The sequence below is a fragment of the Misgurnus anguillicaudatus genome, chromosome 5 (genome assembly GCF_027580225.2).
Source record: "Misgurnus anguillicaudatus chromosome 5, ASM2758022v2, whole genome shotgun sequence".
Taxonomy (NCBI): Eukaryota; Metazoa; Chordata; class Actinopteri; order Cypriniformes; family Cobitidae; genus Misgurnus; species Misgurnus anguillicaudatus.
In genome coordinates, this window is record NC_073341.2 from 32,721,714 (window position 1) to 32,735,602 (window position 13,889).

The following is a 13,889-nucleotide window of genomic DNA, read 5'->3' on the forward strand; positions in this document are numbered from 1 at the left end:
ATAATAACACATGAGATCACACACCTTCTTTCCAGAATGACCCTGTGGAGCAAAATAAGAATCAGTTTAATCTCTGACATCATTCTTAAGATTATAAACTAGGTTTATGTGCAGTACATACAGATAAACCACGGGATCCTGGACCCCCAGGAGGACCACGAGAACCAGGTTCACCCTGCAAACAACATTTTGGTAAATTAAATAAGAAAAATCTTTTTTTATTTTATTAAAAAAATACTGTTTTAAAGCAAAGTTACTACACAATGCACAATCCTGCAGGCTGTTATTTACCTGTATGCCTTCGGGCCCAGGTTGGCCCTTGTACCCTGAAGCGCCTTGTGTTCCCTGTAAGATGTATAAAAGGAAAACATTCATATGTGAAACAAAATTAAAAGCAGACTCTTACAATCTTACTGATTAATTTGAACTCACTTTGTTTCCTGGTTGACCAACAGGCCCTTGCAATCCAATAATACCAGTAGAGCCCTGTACATCATAATGATCACGTTAAGGTAATTGAATTAAATTGTATTCGTGACTAAAGTAATGTGAATAAGGTGATACCTGTGGTCCTTTCTGACCAACATCTCCCTTTTCACCTTCAAGTCCCAAAAGTCCCTACAGTATAAAGACGAATACACTGTCAAAAATAAAGGTACGAAGCTGTCACTGGGGCAGTACCCTTTAAAAAAGGTCCTAATTTGTACCATTTAGGTACAAATATGTTCCTTTAAAGGTACATTTTGGCAGTTCAAAGTACTAATATGCACTCTTTGGGTACAAAGGTGTACCTTTTTGAAAGGGTACTGTCCCAGTGACAACTTTTGTACCTTTATTCCTGAGAGTGTAAAGTAGATCAGTCCCAAAGCTATCCAGATATAAAACTTGAAAGGTAAAAGTCTTTGATTTGATGCCACTGTCACAACCGTACCTTTGGCCCTACAGGCCCATTGGGTCCGGGTTTACCTTTCAATCCTATAGGGCCCTGTAGTGTAAAGACATACATAAATGTTATTTTTAATAAACTATTCCTTTAAAGGAGACATTTCACAGGACTTTTTTAAGATGTCAAATAAATCTTTGGTTAGCTCAAAATACCATATAGATAATTTATTAAAACATGTCAAAATTGCCACTTTGTAGGTGCAAGCAAAAATTTGCTGTTTTGGGTGTGTCCTTTAAAGGTGCAATGTGTAAATTTTAGCGGCATCTAGTGGTGAGGTTCCAAATTGCAACCAAAAGCTCAGTTCACGGCTCACCCCTTGCTTTTGAAATGCATAGAGAAGCTACGGTAGCCAACACCAGATAAACATGTCATGATTGGAGACAACGTAATAAAAAAGTTTGTCCATTAAGGGCTTCTGTAGAAACATGGTGGCACAAAATTGCGACTTCCATGTAAGGGGACCCTCGGTGTATGTAGATAAAAACGTCTCATTCTAAAGTAATAAAAACATAACGGTTCATTATGAAAGGTCTTTATACACACCTGATAATATAGTTTTGTATATTATTTTGCATTTCTGTCAAGAGATCCTTCTAAAAATTACACACTGCACCTTTAAAGTGCAAATGAGCTGATAAAATGCAAACACTAATTTCCATAATGGTGGTTTGTTGAAATTAAAACTCAATTGTGCTGTCAATTATTCTCTCTCTCTCTCTCTCTCTCTCTCTCTCTGTGCACTAAATGGCAGTGCAGTGGTTGGATAGTGCAGATTAAGGGGCGGTATTATACACATCTGACATCACAAGAGGAGCCAAATTTCAAATACCTAATTTTTCACATGCTTGCAGTCAATGGTTTACCAAAAATAAGTTAATGGTTTGATCTTTTTTATATTTTCTAGGTTGATAGTAGCACTGGGTACCCAAATATAGGACTTAAACCTTGAAAAGTCAGATTTTCATGCTATGTCCCCTTTAAGAGTTAGTAGAGATTACCTTTGGTCCAGAAAGTCCTTGCCTCCCTTGCAAACCTGGTATTCCTGGGGCACCCTGTAAAAATAGGAACACAACCAAAATTGTATTTATGTGACAATAAAGTGTAAGAAATTAATTGTTCATATATTTAATAATGGACATGCATGATAATAAATCAATGTGTGCAAATCATGTTTACTTACAGCAAGTCCCAGTTCACCTTTTCTACCCGGAGGTCCTCTAAATCCAATGTCACCCTGGAAATGAATAAAAACAGTGGTAGTAAACCACTCTAGCAAACCAAAACACTAGCGATAGCAGAGTAACACAGTAACTATGAAGTCCCTCCTTCAGAAATACATATCGAGTTCTGATTGTGTAGTTTGTTTAGTGTGTTGTGATTCGATAGCAGCTTAGCTTGCCGTTAGCTTAGCTGGCAAATGACGTATTCATGTGGGCGGAGTTTAGTCAAAAAACTGTTCTACTGAGGTCATTAAAGCAGGAAATAGAGGGCTGTAGTCCAAACCGGCCGTTCGCTGTAGGCTTTGAAAGGCGAATTCTGTTAAAGAAAATATATCGCTTGGCAGTAAACTTTGAGCTTTATCATTTTACAGGTATTATTTATGCTATTATAGCAACATTACATTAGGGTTTTAAAAATAGGATCAGAAAGAACGTGACTTTTAAGAAAATATAAAAATCTAGTTGTAAGGATCTAGCCAATTTAATATTCTTTGTGCATTGTATGTAATTGTAGATATATTGTATGTAATAAATATAGAATTATGGAAACGCATTCCAAAACATTAGCAAGACAGTATAAAAAAATTAATAAGCAAATAAGGCCTTGAAAGATACCTACTGGATCTCCCTCAGTTCCCACAACTCCCAGCAGTCCATCTGTTCCACTGCGTCCCTTAAATGGTGTGAAAAAATGTGAACAATAGTCAGGCTTGGCAAAATAATCAGTCAAATATCTATAAATATGGTTGCAATAGAGATACTTGCTTGCTTTCCACGGAGACCAGGATTGCCAAGTTTCCCTTTTTTGCCTTGAGGTCCCTTAAGAAAAAGAAACAATATGCATTTTTGTCCTATTTGTTGGTGTTGGCAAAGCATGACAAACGGTAATTAGTATGGAAACGTATGACGCACTGGCTTTCCTGCAACACCTTTAGTTCCTCTTCTTCCAGAAAAACCGTCTGTTCCCTGTAAGGAAAGTTAATACAAATGCGCATTTATATTTATTAAAATGTATTAAAACTGTAAAAAGTGATCTAAGTAAGAAAAAATTAAGTTGGTAAAACTTTAAGGGGTGGTTTCCCAGACAGGGATTAGCTTAAGCCAGTAGGCCTTAGTTTAATTAGGAAATATAACTACTTTCAACAAACATGCCTTACTAAAAACATTACTCGTGTGCATTTTAAAACAAAACAAATGGAAACGGATGTATTTTAAGATATGTCTGTGCAAGTTGTTTTCAGTTTAGAAACCTCTTACATTTATTTTAGGCTAGGAATAGTCTAATCCCTGTCCAGGAAACCGCCCCTAAGTGTTACTAATTTAAGTAATTTTTTTTTAATTACTTCAATTAGTAACACTTAAAAAAGTTTTAGCAACTTCGTTTTTTTTCACTTTAAGTGAAAATTTTAAGCTTAAAAAACGTTTTAAAACACCTAAAAAATTAAGCTCTACTTTACTTTTTACAGTGTAAATTTTACACTTATACTACTTTATGCTTATTTTATGGAATGTTGATGTTCTCAAAAGATAATAAGTAATAACCATCTTATTAAAAATGTGTTGAAATTTATGACAAATTTTTATTTGGTCTTTTGTAATATATTGACCCACTGACCTTTGGCCCTTGTTGACCTTTGTCTCCTTTTTCCCCTGGAGGTCCAGAAGGTCCTGGTCTCCCCTTTACTCCATGAGGACCCACAGATCCTGGACGACCATTTGGCCCCTAAACACATGCATGTAACTCACAATACTTCACTGATGTTTTAATGAATTAGTTTTATTTTATTTTATTTTACAAATATAAGTAACTGCACAAAGCACTTAAATTTAATGCAGATTAAAAACTAATGCAGATAAAAGAGAAACAATAAAAAGCAAAAGATTGCAAGATTACAGTTTTAAATAAATATACACTAAACAGAGAACCACAAATTCATTGTATCTTGACACAGATGTTCCCCGTTGATTCCCTTTCTCTAATATATAATCAAGTATTCTTGCATAACTTTAACTGTATCTTAAATGCCAAGCCTTGGTCTTAGATGAAACATTGTTTCATAGTTTAGGTGTGGAAACAAGTCTGGGTGTAAAGTATGACCTCACCGCTTTGCCTCGTACTCCAGACTCTCCCTTCATTCCTCTTACACCTGCAGCTCCCTGTAAACAATAGACTTTATGTGCCAGACAGCTTATATGCAACAATGCATGAATCCTAATAGATAAAAACCTACAACTATTCCTGTCCTCCCAGGAGTCCCTGTATTCCCTTGATCTCCAGTCTCTCCCTACAGAGACAAAAACAACAGCACTTCCTCTTATTAACAGAAAACGTTGTGTTTTAGGAAAACCACAAGAGCAAATCCTATTGTCACAATAAAGGCTTTGAGCATGTCCATGGAAAATATGTTTGAATTTAACTTATCATGGCAGATGTGATGATTTGGCAACGAATGGTGTATCTTAAAATAAAGCATTTTAACGAAATGAAACATACTTTCGACCCAAATCGTCCTCTTTGTCCAACAACTCCTTTATTTCCGGGTAAACCCTAAAGTGGGATAAAATATATGTACTTCAGGCAAATACAAAAACATACAGGACAGTATACTGGATTTTTGTCAAAAAATTAAAAACTTGGTAAACATTTACCAGTAATCCAGGAGCACCATTTGGACCCTGAGGCCCATTTGTTCCTGCATCACCCTATAATATCCAAATAATAATAATAATAAATACAGATTTCTCTATCACTGTTGGTTAAACTGCCTGTGTAATACAGTGGTACCCACAATAAGTCCATGTAGACCTTTGTAGCCTTTCCCCCCAGATTTCCCAATGTTCCCACCAGGACCATATCTTCCTGCCAAACCAGAGCGACCTCTGGCCCCCGATTGACCCTGAGCACATACAACAATCAGAATATGATAACATATATGTTTTACTTCTCCCAAACATCTGCACAAACTCCATTTAAAAACTCACTTTCTCACCAGGGGATCCAGGGTCTCCCTTCTGCCCCGGAGAGCCACTTAAAGCCTAACAAAACAATAAAACAAAACATCTTTTTTGATAATTTAAACCTAATTAATGTAAACCTGACACATAATCAGACACATAATAGTGTTATTCAACTTATTCATACATCTCTTCCTATTGGTCCCTTTACTCCTGGTTTTCCTTGATTTCCCATCTCTCCTTGGAAGCCCTTTGGGCCTTGATCACCAAGAGATCCTGCTTTACCCTTCTCACCCTATAACCAACAGTACTGTCCTGTTTATCATTTATATAAAACCCCATAACATTCACACACTGTATGCAAAAGAGATACAATAGCAAAGCATACTGTAAGTACTTACAGGTAATCCTTTAATTCCTGCTTCTCCGATTGGCCCAATAACCCCCAATGGGCCCTGAAGTAAAACAGTACTCATCTTTAGCATACAATGAAATGGTGGTAACAGTCAAGCCAAACATTTGGGAGAAGTTACAGGAAGTATCTTTGTATCGATTGCAAAAATACCAACAGCTCATACTGTGTAGGTAATGGATTTACAGAAATCAATATAATAAAAATTTCTGAGCAATCTACCTCCTCACCGTCAACACCAGCAACTCCCTCTGATCCAACAGATCCTCTTAATCCCTAAAGACAATACAGTAACAAGGAAAAGGTCTAATACAACAAATTTAAAGGTTATACATAGTCAATGAACGTTATACTTGAAGAAATTGGCTCACCTTGATTCCTTTGTCTCCTGGCGGCCCGGAAGGTCCGGGTGGTCCATCTTTGCCCTGCATGAAATCACACATGATGGGATCTGCCCTATCTCCAATAAATAAATAAATAAATATAAAGCTAAAACAAAACCTACTGGGTAACCTGGCACTCCCTGTGGCCCAGGGAGCCCTTGGGGTCCTTGTTCTCCATCAGGCCCCCACTGTCCCATCTGACCCCATTGGCCTATGTTTCCCTGTAGGCCCTTTAGAAGATGACATTTAAAACGTTATTATTATTACTTAATAAGCAAGCACACTGTAAAATATTGTTATTGCAGCATTGAAAGAAAGATGATGTAACAACTAAAAACAACTGCATGTGTATTAAATCCTTACAAGGGGACCAGGGTAACCCTTCTGGCCTGGTATTCCTCGCGAACCCTAGATAAGAAATAAATACATTTTAATTCATTTCAACAGCTCTACAACCTGAAAGATTAATCATAAAAAAGAAATATGAACTACTAACTGGTGAACCAGGCACTCCTTTAGGTCCATCTGGGCCTTTTTTACCCTAAACACAAATGAACAGATTATAGAAATGTATTTACATGTAAATAGATATATGAAGACATGGTTATTGAACAGATTGATGTTTGGTTTGATGGACAAGTTACCTATAAGGTCTGTTTCTGAGTACTGTTACAAAACAAATGGTCCCTAGCTATCACTGAGGTGGTCGTACCCTTTTAAAAAGTACACATTGGCACCAAAAAAATTAATATTAGTACCTCCAAGGTGCATATTGTACCAAAGAGTGCATATTATGACCTCAAATGTATATATTGGGACAAAATGTATACCAAATCTGTATTAAATTGTACATATTAGGGCTTTTTTAAAGGGTACTGCCCCACGGACCATTTTTTTTCTGATAGTTTATGTAATATTGTCACATGACGTCACTGAGGTTTTTATGAAACCCCTCACCTTTTCTCCGGGACTGCCAGGAAGCCCCTTAAATCCCTCTGTGCCTTTAAAACCCTGAGACACAGACAAAGTGTTACGTCTAATTTATGTCATAAAATGTCATAAAACAATATTAAATTCTTATAGACAAGATGTCATAAAACAATTTTAAACTGAACTGAGAACTGCATGTTTAGTTTCTAATAAAACATTTGGTTGGAACATTATGTGGTAACTTACCCTGATTCCAGGCTTTCCGGGTTTGCCAGCCAGACCTCGACTCCCTACCTCCCCCTTTAAAAGTTATTTTATAAGCATTGTTCTACTATTAGGCAAAGCATGAAGTTCTAGCATGAAGTTTTATACTAATGGTGAATAAAATAACCAGGAGAATGAAAATCATATCAATCATGTGGGAAATTTGAAACTCACATTTTTTCCAATAGGACCTTGGATTCCCGATACACCCGGCGTTCCCTGTAATCCCTGCTTAGACATTAATACAAAACCACAATCAGGTCTGATCAGTAGATGTACGGTAAGTCTTCATCGCTTCGGTAGAGGTATTACCTGGGGTCCTTGAGCTCCTTTATCTCCATCTGATCCTGGTGGTCCAATAGCTCCCTGTAACACAAATGACTCTTGTGGATAATGAATGAGACAAATGAGCATTCATTAAAATGTAAATGTTTATAAGTGGCTCTTACATGTGCACCATCAATCCCATCCTGCCCTCGATTCCCAGAATCACCCTGGAGTCCCTAAAACAACAATGATGAACATGGAAGCAAACCATAATGATTTAGCTCAGATGCTCACCCAAACCCTTCAAACTTGAAAAACTAACATGATCCATGTTTAAACAATAAGGCTAAGTTTGTTGTGATGTTAAGCCATGCTTGACTAAAGGTTCCAGTAGTTTACTATGCTACAAACTTGTAAATGTACCTTTTGACCTTTAAATCCAGTTCCTCCTGGGAGCCCTGGTCTACCCTGTCCCACATTAAAGGGAAATGTCATCAAGGGGTTATATTGGATTATATAGTCCAATTATTTTCTGAATATGCAAATGAGATCATTATAATAAAAACAATGGGTCTCATTCACTAATAATTGCGTACGTTTTTCGTATTTACACGCCCAAACCAGCTCCATATAAGGGTTTTCCACAGAGCAGTGCTAGTCCACAGAAAATTTTAAAGCAGTTTGTCATAGAAGCAAAAGCGTAAGAAAAGAAATCCACGATCATATTTATTATCTGTAAAGTTACGTTTTGCTTTGCATTTTTTATTTGATATTAGGTTTTGCTGTCGCTGGAGGAAGCCATTGCTGTCCAACGACCAGAGTAACATTAAGTAAGTACTGGATGCGTTAACAAATATGACATTTAATTAATATGACATGATATCTAAAATAAAACAGACAAGAGATCAAGTGATTGACTTTTGGACTTCTCATTACATTTACATGATGGTTACATTAGGCATTAAGCAGATGCTTTCATATAGAGATTTAAAAAGTGAGGAAAGCGTGAAGATTTGTCATTACGTGCATCTTCTTTATATGTGTTGAAAAAATAAGTAAGATATAATAATGTATAAAATAATGTATAAAATAAAAATATAGATCATATATAATAATATATAATACAAAAAATATTATAATATAAAATATAATCATGTACATTTTATATATCAACATTATTATAAACATTATAGGCTAATTATTATAGCCTAGTATTTGATAATAGTGTACGTGATTATTGCGTACGAGTGGTTTTAAATTATTACTTATTTTTGCGTACATTTAGAAGACATTTTAATACGAAAGTTTTTGTTGAATCATGAATTTTCTTGAAAACATCCGTACGCACATATCATGCACAAATTTGTGCGTACGCATGCTTAGTGAATGAGACCCATTGAGAAAAAGAAGAGCAAACGTTGCTTTACATACTTGGATGCAAATGGAAATAAAATGGTTTTTAAGAAGTACAATCTCATGTACAAGGGAACCTTTATACCGGGCTCTCCTTCAGGTCCTTGTTCTCCTGATTTGCCCATCTCGCCCTATAAACACGATTAAAGTAGAATTAATAGTGCTCTTTATTAATTAATAACAGTGTTTAAGAATGAGCCACGTTGTCTGTAAGTTTATTCTCCAAAGGAAGTGAAGATAAATGTTGAAGATAATGGCACATCTATTCATAGACTTCTCCTGAAATCACCACCGAGAGTGATGAGACAATGCAAATCTGTTCAACCTTAAAATATTTATGCCATTTGTGCTTGCACCAAAAAAAGGTTACTTACCGAAGGACCTGGAAAACCAGAAAATCCACCTTGGCCAATTCGACCCTTTAGAAGTAAAAAATATGTGCTCTTATTTTTGTACAGTACATTATGTATGTGATATCTATTACAAATCCATTTTAAGTAACATTCCATCACCTTATCACCTCGTGGTCCAGGAACACCATGGATACCAGGAGGACCTCTCTCTCCCTGAAGATATCATTGATTAATTTAATTCTCAACTCACTGAACTTACAATCTGCCTTACCATACCTTAAGTCCATCTTGTCCCTGTCTTCCAGGATCTCCAATAGCTCCCTCATAGCCCTAAACAAAAAGCCATATAGTCACACAGTATTTTTAAAGTAGCCAGTTTTTAGATAGTTAAAAACCAATCGCTTACTGTGGGCCCTGCTAATCCAGCAAGACCAATGGGGCCAATCTCTCCCTGCACACCAGACTGACCTCCTCTTCCTCTGAAACCCGGTTTACCTAGTAAACCTGGAGGGCCCTGACAAAAAGAAACCAGAAATTAGTTCTTTCAATACTCTTGCTCCTTCCATTTACAGATCTGTGAACAGTGTATCTGGACCTCGGTTACTCACTCGATCTCCCTTTTCGCCCAAATCACCTTTCCTTCCACGATGTGCTGTCAGACCCTGAAGATTACAGATAGATGAGTAAACCACACTGTTTAATATTTTTATCTAGCTACACAATGAAACAAACATATTGTTTTTCCATAAGTTCCTGCAAACAATCACATATTTGTCTCATGAACTGGTTTAAGAAATCTTACTGGATCACCTGTGGGCCCATGAATTCCTGTTTTTCCACTGGAACCCTTAAACAGGAATATGACTTTATGTTTAGTAACATAAGCAGGGACATTATCATAGAAGTACCATATAGTATTAAATAATAAATGTACAAGATACCTGAAGAGATCCATCACTCATTTATAACTGAGCTGAAAGCTTACTTTAATGCCCGGTGGTCCTGGATCTCCAATTGCTCCTTCAATTCCCACATCTCCCTGTTTATGAAACATACATAAAGAAGTTAAGGACGTAGCATCACTCAGGAAAATCCATACAGTATATGCAAGAAATATTATATTCTTTTATGAAATGCACATACATGGTCTCCTTTTGGGCCTGGTGGTCCATCTCCCCCTGGTTTGCCCTGGAGAAGGAACTGAAGATTAATTTAATGGTCATCACACATTAAATGAACAAAATACAGATGATTCTTGCGAAATTAGACTTATGAGGTGTCATGAAACATTTTGATAAAAAAGTAAATGCAAAGTAAGAGTATCAAAATAAGAAACATACAGTTACAAACATCTCTTAACGTACTATTTTGCACATGATTTTAAATGACAAATTTGTTGTTTTTCCACATTTAAGGGGAATTTTTCATCACCGCAACATGTCCATGAATGGATTTAGGTTTTTTGACATGGAAATGTTTATAATTAAAAAATCTAAAAAAATAAAAAGCTTCAGGGCATGTTATACTATAAACATTTACAGTAAAGAAACATGTGGTATTTGGTGATTATTGGTAAATGTAGAGACAATGATAAGGAATATAAATGTCTCCAAGACCAATTTTCTCACCCTCCGCAACAATTTTCAATCATTGTTTAAGCCCTCAAGGAACTAACATTTTCAAAAAAAATAGTTGGAAGGGACATAATTGACTATGACACTCAAGATGGCTACCAAGTAAGCAGTTCTTATTTTTTCTCTCCAGATAAAAGTTGAAATTTTGTTTGTCATAGTAACTAGACAACTTTTTAGTTCTCATTACCAAAACATGAGTTTGTAAATGGATATATATAATGTAATATCATGTTATGGTAATGATAATTTTTGATAATGATAATCTAACATTTTTTAATAATTCTATAGGAAAAATTTTTTAAATCCTCTAAAAATAATGGTTATAGTAAGTTCAGACCTTAATCTTGTATGTGCAAAAATATTGGCCTTCTAGGGCTTTTTAAAAATTCTGATGCTGGACATCTTCTAAATCTGGATTTCGTGAGAATCACCCAGATGCAGAATAAAATGCTGACATATTTGAATCTATCAAACCTATTTTGTAAGTCTCTCTGAGCTTTCAGTCAGAATAATGAGGGTGTATAATTCAGTAAAAATGACTCAGGTGGCCTAAACTGACACGGCCTCAGTTTGGGGGTGTCAAAGGACCAAACATTTGATAGAAAAAGTTTAAATGTACAGACAGCACCTGTGCTCCAGGAGGTCCAAAAACACCAACAATACCATCAGGACCTTCTTCTCCCTGTAATATACAGTATAACAACATATGACCTATTTCATAAACTATTATGCAATCTGGTTAGAAGTACAGGTAACAAAATACAGACTAAAAAACCTTACTGTTTTGCCAGGGAGTCCTTTAGGTCCAATTTCTCCAAGTTGTCCCTATAAAAAGTAAACATATAAATATCCCTATATGTAGTCAACATTATAAACCATTCAGGGTTCCAATAGCTTGTGAATTTTTATTTAAATTTTTTTTTTGCCTTTATTTAACAGTAAGTGAGGAGAGGATAGAAAAGTACAGGGAGGAGAGAGGGGTATGGGATCGGCAAATGACCACGAGCCGGGAATCGAACTCGGGTTGCTGGAAGTGCGAAAGCACCACATGTCGGAGCGCTGCCCACTACACCATCGGCTCCGACTTTTTAAATATTTTTAATGATTATTCTATGTAAGGAATAATTGGAGATGGGCCATTGAATTATTCGAAAATAATGCACACCCAAGATGGTAATGCGGAACGACGTGAAGCGGAATTACACCTCGGGTGTCAGGATTTGGGGAACACAAACCACAAACCCAGATGCGGACGTAAACAACAAAGGGATTTATTATAAAAACAGGGAAAAACAGGAAAACAAAACCCACGAGGGGGCAAAACAAGACAAGGGAACTAACACTACACTAAACTGACACTAAACTTTAACAATACTAACAATAAACTCTTTAACAGATAAAACAGATCAGGACTATGAACATCAAACAACTCACAGGAACCGACAGGGCATGAGACAAGACGAACGTGCACAGAACAGCAAACACAAGGACAATAAATAGGGACAAAGTAAATTACATACACCTGGAAAATAATCACGAGTAAGGGATCGGGGAAAAAGTGACGAGACCCGGGAAATGCGTGGTCAGAATAAACCAATACTACAACCACACATTTCCCACATAGAACATATGTACTGTCAGAACCCTGCCATGCTAAACTAGATCTAAATACCAACAGGATCCGGCAGGATTCTGACATTGGGTGTGCATTATTTTCAAAGTCAGTTAGAGAGTCAATTAATCCGCTTATACCACTGTTACCACAAACATTGCCCTGCTGGTTATGTTAAGATTTTTGGCAGGTTAGATGTGCATTTCAAAGACAAATAATAGTGACAAATACTGTGATCCTGGATCAACATTTTTTGTTAGTCCTGGATCAACGTTTAATCAACGAAACCCCAACTTACCCTTAACTCAAACCCTAACCATTTTTATCCCTCAAATTAGTTTGAGAAAATTTCTTAAATGCCCCTAACCCAGTGCTTCTCAAATAGTGGGGCGGGACCCCCAGGGGGGGCTCGAAGCGACACCAGGGGGGGCGCACGAGCCCCCGGGGAAAATACTTTTTCAGGAAGTGATTTTTTTTGCACCGTCACTAAAAGACATTACACCCCAACCACGCTGATAAGCCGCTTGAGTTTTTTATTATTATTTATTGATTATATTTAATTTAATTTTTCAGTATCAAATGGTCAAAAAATATTATACTTTATATAAGGATTGATTTTTTTTATTTCAGGCAAATTGATGCATTTTAAGTCTTTTCTGTTACAGACTAAAAAACAATGTTAATAAAGTTATTCTTTGTTGTAAATTGATCGATATTTCTTTTTTTGTTTTCTTTTTGTGTTTTCTCAATGTTAATAAGGATACAAAGTTTTGCAGATGTGTAATTTTATAGACAAATTATACTATTTACAGTAGCGGCGGAGAGTTGGGGGGGGGGGGCGCGAAATGTTTATTTCTTCTTAGGGGGGGCGTGACAGAAAATAATTGAGAAGCACTGCCCTAACCCAATCATAAACCTAAATCCAACATACATCCTAACTCTATCCTGCAATCTTATTGGTTAATGAAAATGTTGATCCAGAACCAACAATTGTGTTGATCCAGGATCAGATCCTACTTTGTGAAATCACGTTCACCGTGGTATAATAGTGTATAAATGTTACAATAAAATTGTTTTATTAACTGTGCGGATATTCAGCTAATAAAATACTTAAAAGTATAATTCGGAAAAGTCATTTTCCCAGCATAGGCACTTTCATGCCCCTAAAGGCCTGAAACGCAAACGCTTCTTTGAATTCCCTGATATTTTTTCTGAAAATGTTCTATATCCATGGGGACTTTATTATAAACCAAGAATTTTCTTCATGATTTTTCTTACAGGTGGTCCATTGACACCCGGAACTCCCTTTAACCCTCTTGGTCCCATACGTCCCTGTAAAGAGAGGTCAAGGGTCAATTTACTGTACAAACATGGAAGAATAGAGAGATGGCATGAAATAAATTGGAATAAAGCTTTGCAACATACTGGTGGTCCTGGTGATCCACTAAACCCAAGTCCGCATGGCTCTCCCTGAGTAAGAAATTTGTATAAATAACTAAA

At 36.4% G+C, this 13,889-nt stretch overlaps 1 protein-coding gene across 1 annotated transcript; it reads right to left on the reverse strand.

Annotated features, from left to right (window-relative positions):
* Positions 1–33: 33 nt before the first annotated feature.
* On the reverse strand, positions 34–13,885 carry LOC129414472 (uncharacterized). Its single transcript, XM_073868034.1, has 43 exons — positions 13,815–13,885; positions 13,668–13,721; positions 11,558–11,602; positions 11,406–11,459; positions 10,287–10,331; positions 10,129–10,182; positions 9,946–9,990; positions 9,752–9,805; positions 9,550–9,657; positions 9,420–9,473; positions 9,303–9,356; positions 9,165–9,209; positions 8,868–8,921; positions 7,801–7,845; positions 7,560–7,613; positions 7,423–7,476; positions 7,285–7,338; positions 7,093–7,146; positions 6,874–6,927; positions 6,413–6,457; positions 6,280–6,324; positions 6,039–6,146; positions 5,905–5,958; positions 5,756–5,809; positions 5,523–5,576; positions 5,309–5,416; positions 5,149–5,202; positions 4,956–5,063; positions 4,816–4,869; positions 4,661–4,714; positions 4,398–4,451; positions 4,270–4,323; positions 3,782–3,889; positions 3,079–3,132; positions 2,932–2,985; positions 2,786–2,839; positions 2,127–2,180; positions 1,945–1,998; positions 932–985; positions 565–618; positions 433–486; positions 292–345; positions 34–175 (listed from the first exon to the last, which is right to left on the reverse strand). The coding sequence occupies exons 2-43, from the start codon at positions 13,713–13,715 to the stop codon at positions 92–94; spliced, it is 2,499 nt and encodes an 832-aa protein (XP_073724135.1). The 5' UTR covers positions 13,716–13,721; positions 13,815–13,885; the 3' UTR covers positions 34–91.
* Between the last annotated feature and the right edge of the window lie 4 nt (positions 13,886–13,889).

Bases quoted from the DNA above. Each gene is read 5' to 3' on its own strand.
- LOC129414472 (XM_073868034.1), bottom strand. From the start codon at position 13,715: ATGGGACCAAGAGGGTTAAAGGGAGTTCCGGGTGTCAATGGACCACCT. The intron at 11,460-11,557 runs GTAAGGTTTTTT...TGTATATTACAG, and splicing joins AAGGACTCCCTGGCAAAACA to GGAGAAGAAGGTCCTGATGG. The intron at 5,203-5,308 runs GTATGAATAAGT...TTGTTTTGTTAG, and splicing joins AGGGACCAATAGGAAGAGAT to GCTTTAAGTGGCTCTCCGGG.